The 8,354-nt window shown below is 35.3% G+C and overlaps 1 protein-coding gene across 3 annotated transcripts in view; it reads right to left on the bottom strand.

Annotated features, from left to right (window-relative positions):
* Nucleotides 1-8,354, bottom strand: part of COPG2 (coatomer protein complex, subunit gamma 2) — a 141,166-nt gene that overhangs the window by 61,941 nt on the left and 70,871 nt on the right. For all 3 annotated transcript variants that reach the window (XM_010831667.1, XM_010831665.1, XM_010831666.1), the window contains 3 exons: nucleotides 6,168-6,301; nucleotides 5,352-5,419; nucleotides 2,834-3,022 (listed from right to left, as the gene is read on the bottom strand). In XM_010831667.1, the coding sequence (XP_010829969.1) occupies nucleotides 2,834-3,022; nucleotides 5,352-5,419; nucleotides 6,168-6,301 (391 nt within the window). The remainder of the gene's footprint in view (nucleotides 1-2,833; nucleotides 3,023-5,351; nucleotides 5,420-6,167; nucleotides 6,302-8,354) is intronic.

The raw sequence follows: 8,354 nt of genomic DNA, 5'->3' as shown, positions 1-8,354 counted from the left end.
AAAAATAAAATCCCAGGGCTGATCTCCTTCAGAATGGACTGGTTGGATCTCCTTGCAGTCCAAGGGACTCTCAAGAGTCTTCTCCAACACCACAGTTCAAAAGCATCAATTCTTCAGTGCTCAGCTTTCTTCACAGTCCAACTCTCACATCCGTACATGACTACTGGAAAAACCATAGCCTTGTCTAGACGGACCTTTGTTGGCAAAGTAATGTCTCTGCTTTTGAATATGCTATCTAGGTTGGTCATAACTTTCCTTCCAAGGAGTAAGTGTCTTTTAATTTCATGGCTGCAATCACCATCTGCAGTTATTTTGGAGCCCCCAAAAATAAAGTCTGACACTGTTTCCCCACTTAGTTTTCTGAATGTTGAGCTTTAAGCCAACTTTTTCACTCTCCTCTTTCACTTTCATCATGAGAGAAGACTAATAGATATTAAAACATCCTTACAAATTTTTTAAATATTTAATACAAATTTTTAAAATATTTAGTTAAAATATTTAATACAAATATTTAAAACAGTGTGTGGTACTAATGTATGAATAGATAAAGAGAACAACAGAATAGAACAGAAAACCTCCAAAGAGACACAAGTATTAATACATATGGAACTTTAGTATATGGTAAAAGTGATATCTCAGATACAGGGCAAAGACAGCCCTTTAAATAAAATTGGGGGGTGGTGGACAACTGGATAGTCATTGGAAAACTGTAAGATCCATTTCTCACATGTATACCTGTGATGGATTCATTTTGATATTTGGCAAAACTAATACAATTATGTAAAGTTTAAAAATAAAATAAAATTAAAAAAAAAAACCTAATAGATCATATATTTAATATGAAATTATACATATACTAGAAGAAAACATGGGTGAATTCTTCCCCCTCTCCACAGGTGAATTGTTATTACTCAAAAGCCCAATGCAGTAAAAGAAAAGATTAACAAATTTGCATAAAAATTAAAAACTTGTGCATGACCAAAGTATCATGAGAAAAATCAAAGGACAAATGACAAATTGGGATAAAACATCATAACACATTTCACAGTTAAAGAACCAATATCCCTAATATACAAAAAACTTTAATAAAGGAAACAAAAGACCAAAAATCCTACAGAAAATTAGAAAAAGACATGAGCAGACAATATTCAAAAAGAAATTAAATGATCTTTAAAAATATGAAAGGATGTTTACGTTCCCTCATAATAAGAGAAATTCAAGTTAAAACTACACCGAGATACCCTTTCTAGTCCATCTGGTTGGAAAAACTTCAAAATACAATATATGTACTCTACTGGTGAGGGTATGGGGAAACAGGCTGGTAGAATTTAACATTCTCTAAAACTACATACTTATCTACTCTTCAGCCTAGCATATGAACTTCTAGAAATTTACCCTCAGGACACACCACCAAATTTCAAGAAAACATAGATATAAGGTTGTCCACTGCAGCATTATCTGTAATCACAGAATACTGCAAAGTATCCAAACGTTCACACATAGGAGATGCATTCAATAAACTACAGTACAAAAGGAACTTCATAACCTCCCAGTTTCCCAAAGATTCAAAATGTCTACTTGAATACACAGGCTAAGTTGGTTTTTTAAAAGTAGGTAAATACGAGAAGAGAGTAAATAGGGTCAGTTATACCTCTTGACTGAGAATTAAATAAAAATGAAGGAATAAAATCTTTTAACTTTAATTCATCTAACTAAAATTTATTGCTACTTTGATTTTCTTTGACACATTCTCACCAGTTCTACTCAACACTGTATTGGAAGTCCTAGCCATTTTAATAAGACAAGGAAAAAAAGGAAAGGTACTTGAATTGGAAATGAAGTATCTATTCACAATAACATGATTATTTACATAAAACAATCCTAAGGGATGTATATAACAACTACTAGAACTAATAAGGGAACTCAAAAAAAAGGGAACTTAGCAAGAATATTGAGTTATGGGAAAGTTAAAAAAAAGTATTATTAATATAATAGTAGTAGAAACAATGAAATAGAAATGTTAATAAAATGGATTTTTAAAAGCATAAAATATTTAGATATTAACTTAACAAAAGATGTGCAATACCTCTAGAGTAAATGCTATGAAACATTGCTCAGATAAATTAAAGACGACCTAAATAAAGGGAGCGATTTGCCATATTCATGAACTGAAGAATAATTATTAAGCTGTTAGCTTTCCCCAAATTGATTATAGATTTAACACAACTCCAATCATAATCCTAGAAGGCTTTGTTTTACAGAAATTGTAATCTGATTGTAAATTTTATATGGAAAGCAAAGGAATAAAATATTACAAAAAATGAAAAAGTTGGTAGACCACACATTTAAGAGGTACCATGAAGCTACATTAATTGATATAGTCTGATACTGGCATAGGACCAACAAATAGTTCCACAGAATGTGATAAGCATCCCAGAAACATACCTGCAATTATATGTGTATCTGCTTTTTAGACAAAGATGTCAAGCACTCCAGTGGGGAAAGAGAAATGTTTTAAATTATGCTGGAATAACTGGAAATCACAATGGAAAAAAACCTGAACTTACACACAAATATTAATTCAAGTTGGATCACAGACCAAAATGTAAAAGCTAAAACTGTAAAACATTCACAATAAAACATGGCAAAGTATCTTGAAGACTTAGAAAAACGTTTTTGAGGACACAGAAAGCAATAACTGGGAAAGAAAAAAATTAATAAATTAGACTTCATGAAACTTAAAACTTTTGTTCATCAAAAGACACTATTAAGAACAGAAATGTTACGGTAAGCCAGAGACTGGGAGAAAACATGGTCATATTTAAACTCCTACCTTGAACTCATCTGAGATTTCAGACACAAAGGATGATATCTGCTTCATGAGCCTGTCCACACTGCTCTCACTTCCTGTTTTGAGAAGCGTAGTAATGGCCAGGGTAGCAATGCTTCTGTTTGAGTCCGTGATCAAGTTTTCTAGGTCCAGATTGCAGGCAGTAACAGCAGAGGGGTGCTTCATTGCCACCTTGTCGAAGGGCAAGAAAAAAATTAAGCAAACTGCTACTAACAAAGACCAGAATTTTAAAAAGTAAAAGGAAAATATGAATTTTATTTAATGTAAATGGCTTTTAAAAATCTAAATGAAACAGCATAAGTTAAAAAATAAGTATTTCAAGATGAATGCTTCGGATTAATAAAGTATGCTATATTATTTGATAAATGATTAACTGCTAGTTATAGTACTGCATAGAACTTTATCTTCACAGGTTTCTATAACTTTTATAACAATACCATAGTCTGTCTTTTACTACAGTTGGACTGCTTCTCCTCGTAGTACATGTGTTCATAGTTATCTATTCTACTAGATGTTAGGATCTCTGAGAGTAGGAACTAGAATGATAAACATTGCTCAAACATATTTAAACTTAGTATCACTTACAACACTTGTGGTATTTAAGCAAGCAAACTCCAGCCAAATTGGATTGGACATGGCCACTAAAACATGTCTGTCATTGACCTGATTCTTTGCTTTTATTGATGATGTTCACCTCTCTGCCTAACCCAGTACTGGTATAGAATCCTTTACCATACAATGCTAAAATTTTGAAAACTCAGCAAAGTACTGGCATCAAAATTCACTTCACAGCATAACATGACCCAAACTAATGTAAGACTAACCTAGATAGCATATTCAAAAGCAGAGACATTACTTTGCCAACAAAGGTACGTCTAGTCAAGGCTATGGTTTTTCCAGTAGTCATGTATGGATGTGAGAGTTGGACTGTGAAGAAGGCTGAGTGCCGAAGAATTGATGCTTTTGAACTGTGGTGTTGGAGAAGACTCTTGAGAGTCCCTTGGACTGCAAGGAGATCCAACCAGTCCATTCTAAAGAAGATCAGTCCTGGGATTTCTTTGGAAGGAATGATGCTAAAGCTGAAACTCCAGTACTTTGGCCACCTCATGCGAAGAGTTGACTCATTGGAAAAGACTCTGATTCTGGGAGGGATTGGGGGCAGGAGGAGAAGGGGATGACAGAGGATGAGATGGCTGGATGGCATCACCAACTCGATGGACGTGAGTTTGAGTGAACTCCGGGAGTTGGTGATGGACAGGGAGGCCTGGCGTGCTGCAGTTCATGGGGTCGCAAAGAGTCGGACACGACTGAGCGACTGAACTGAACTGAAGTATTAATTTATTCCAGTTAGTGAGGACAGTCATATATATAAAGCAGAAATATTAACGTGTCTGTGTCTAATTGCTCCAGGCACAAAGGGGTTAGTTAGTATTAATTTAAGAGATGGCATGATATTACCTCTCTAAAATTCAAAAATTGGTGAGTTCTCAGATACATTTGGCTGCAAGATTATAGATGAAGAAATGTACACCTATATCAACTCTTCAAAATATAATTCATATTGTTCTATAAAAGCTTCTTCGTTGGCTGCTCTAATTTCTCTCTTCTCCAACTGTTCATACAATTAATTTATAATCTACTGTAATCTAGTGTAATAATGTATGTAACTACATTAGATCAGTCTTCTATAATATTAAACTTTCATTTAAAATTTTTATAGTTATTTAATTCATTCTGTGCTTTGCACTGTATCCTCCAGATTTACACTGTCCAATATGGTAGCCAATAACCACACATGACTACTAAGCATTTGAAATATGACTATTCCAAATTGAGGTATGCTGTAAATACAAAATAAACTAAATATCAAAGACTTAGTATGAAAAGCTAGAAGGTAAAAATGTATCAATACACAATCAGTATAAAATTATATTTTTTAAACATGATGGTAAATAAGATGTATTATTAAAATCAATCTCATCATAAAAAAACTTAATGTGGATACAATAAAATGTAAAATTACACAAGTGACTTATGTAAGTGTTTCTACTGGATAGTGTTGCTATAGACCAGTCTTGTCCAAGAGAACTTTCTGCAGTGATGGAAATATTTTATATATGCAGTGTCTAATATGATAGTCAATAACAACACATGGGTATTGAGCACATGATGTGTGACTACAATGACTGAGGAACTGAATTTTTAAATTTTTATTTAATTATAATTAACTTAAATGGAAACAGCCACTTATGGCTAATGTCTGTCATATTGGATAGTATGGCTCTTGAATGTAAAATGCTTAAAGTCAGAAATGAATTACAATCCTTAATTGAATAATACTACCTATGGCCATATGTAAGGCCACAAATGCAAGTGAGGTGCTACGAAGTGAAGCCCATAAATCATATCTACTAACTTTGGACAGAAAGCCAAATGCTTCAATTTAATGTTTCTGAATCAAACACTGATACAAAACAATAGTTAGAAAAAGAACCCCTACCTTGTTCAAGGTCCTCACAGCTGCATATCTCAAAGCTGGCTTAGGAGAACTACAGAAAAGCTGAAGAACTAGGAAAGAAAAAGGGTCACTGTTAATATAGCTCATTTCAACATTTAGCATATTTCTGAAAATATAGCACATGAAGAATCATATTAAAAATACACATAAGGAAATTAGATCATAGCATCAAAAATTCACATTAAAATATACCATCAAAACTAGAAAAAGTACTTTTTGTTGAGTTATAAAAACTTTAAATATAGGAAACAAAGTTTATTCTTTTTCCTAAAAAATTAATATACCCATTAATATCTGAACTTAAAGAATAGGAATATTTATAGTTATAAGAGAAAATGGGCTTTTTAAACATGAAAGAAAACTTAATTTACTTGTTTTTTACTTTTTTCTAAGTAAAATCTTAAATGTTCTGAATATTAGGAAATAACTTCAGAAAGAGAAGTATAGTCACCCTTCCACATCTGCTGGGACCCCTGGCAGATACCCAAATCTGGGGATGCTAAAGAACCTTATAGAAAATCGTGTAGTACATTCAGCCCTTGGTATCTGCAGGTCCCACATCTAAGGATTCAATCAACCATGAATCAATCTGGTTGAATCAACAGGATGTAGAACCAAGGATATGAAAGTACAACTATAATTAAAGTACCAAAATAAATAATCTGCATATCAGAATGGAAAGGCTATATATATATATATATACAGAGCTAAGGTTCAAAAATACCTATTCTGCAGACTTATGGAACTTAAAAAAAATAAGACTATAAACTAAAGCCAGTTATCAAATATACAACCAACCTGAAACAGCAGGTGCCAACTCCCTTGCAGTACAGTTAGGAAGATGGATGATAGCTGAAGCAGCTTCATAAATGACCATTTCATGTTTATTTCGCAAGCAGCTCTCAATGAAATCAAAGACTGGACTTTCATGGCTAACAGTAAATAGACATGGGGCATAATTAGACATCATAAAGAACAGAGGCAATGTGCACAGTGGTTAAAAGCACAGACAGAATGAGAAGCACTTTGGAAATATGAACGAAGGACCTCTAAAAATCCACCACTCCATAAAACCAATGAGAATACTAGTGTAAATTTCAAAATCAACTTTTTCAGCACTTTAGAAAATAGCCAAAGGCTTGCAACAATCCTAGAAATATTTATTCAAGATGAATTGCTGGATTTTCATGAGACCAGTAAGCTTTCTGGTATTTTGTTTGCTATCTGTGCTCAGTCACTTCAGTCGTGGCCAATTCTTTGCCACCCTATGGACCGCAGCCTGCCAGGCTCCTCTGTCCATGCAATTCTCCAGGCAAGAATACTGGAGTGGGTAGTCATGTCCTCCTCCAGGGGATCTTCCCAAACCAGGGATTGAATCTGCATCTCTTATGTCTTGCATCTCTTATGCATTGGCAGGACAGTTCTTTACCACTAGCGCCACCTGGGAGGCCCTTGTATTCTGGTATTTTAACTTGCTCTACTTCATGCCCTCTTCCCAGCTTCATGGTAGCCTTGAAAAGCAGGGCCTCAGAACCATACTAGCTCTGAAAGCCAGCAGCCCAATAGCCACTGAATGGGGCAGATGAATCTGGATCACCATCAAAAGCCCTGTCCCTAGACCACAGTCACAACTTGACCTGATGCTCCCTAAAATAGCCCCATTCATGAAGCTAACCTTTTTTTTTTTTTTTCCCCTAGTGGGGGAACATGCCACACAGTATTGGGATCTCAGTTCACCAAACAGGGACTGAACCCATGTCATCTGTAGTAGTAGCATGGAGTCCTAACCACTCGACTGCCAAGGAACTCCCCAAAGCTAATTTTTATCTCATCTCACTCAGATGTCATTCAGTGAGGGAGGTCCTATCCCCAGGAGATCTGTCTCCCCAAAATCAGCAGCAATTGTTGAACACTGCAGTGCCATAGGCAGTGACTCTAGTTGGGGCAAACAAGAAACTGGCCCAAAAAACATTAAAAAGAAAATGTAAGAAATGAGACACCCGCTTCTGACATACTCCTAGGATCTAGAAGGCTGTGCACATACCCAGGAAATTCTGAGAGAGCTTGAGCCTCTCACTCATACTTGACTTTGAGTTTCTGCACAATTAGGAAGGGAAGGCTAAGACAGAGTTATGAACTGCCAGATCATAGAAGGCATGCTCCAACACACAAAGTGCCCACTGATAAAAAGATGGGAGATATGTTGGTCGAAAGCATTAAAAAAAATAATCTGTGAAATTATTATCCTAACACTCAGTTAATCAAGTAGAGACTTCAGTAGGGATAAAGAATGACAGAGAGTAAGGACCGCAGAATTACTTCTGGAAAGTCACTAAACAACAACAACAGGCAAACCCCAAGGACGGAGAAGGGGGAAGTAAGATTGCCAGTTACCACAGTATATTAAATATCCAGTTTTTGACAAAAATGTTATGACACACACAAAGAAATAGTGAGATATGGCCCATATATACAGGAAAAAAGCAGTAGAAATTACTCAAGGGAGCCCAGATGTTGGATTTACTAGGCAAAAACCCTAAGTCAACTAATATAAATATGTTCAAAGAAGCAAAGGAAACCATATCTAAAGAATTAAAAGGAATTTAACAACTACAGGCATGACAGTCATGCTTCACCCAAAGGAGATTATCAAAAAAGAAAAAAAAAAGGCGCCAAATAGAAACTCTGGATTTAGAACAGTGTATAACTAGAATAAAAAATTCAAATCTGCTTGGATAAAAAAATAAGAACCTACAACATACTGCCTATAAGACATTCACTTTAGGATGAAAGACACACACAGACTGAAAGTGAGGCATGAAAAAAGATTTCATGCAAATGGAAACAACAGGAAAGTAGGGGTTGGTTAGTTAGTTTAGTCGCTCAGTCGTGTCCGACTCTTTGCACCCCATGAATCGCAGCACGCCAGGCCTCCCTGTCTATCACCAACTCCCGGAGTTCACTCAGACTCACGTCCATCGAGTT

The sequence above is a fragment of the Bison bison genome, unplaced genomic scaffold (genome assembly GCF_000754665.1).
Source record: "Bison bison bison isolate TAMUID 2011002044 unplaced genomic scaffold, Bison_UMD1.0 scf7180017864530, whole genome shotgun sequence".
Lineage (NCBI taxonomy): Eukaryota > Metazoa > Chordata > Mammalia > Artiodactyla > Bovidae > Bison > Bison bison.
The sequence above is the reverse complement of the archived record's forward strand: the minus strand, read 5'-3'. Positions and strand labels throughout refer to the sequence as shown.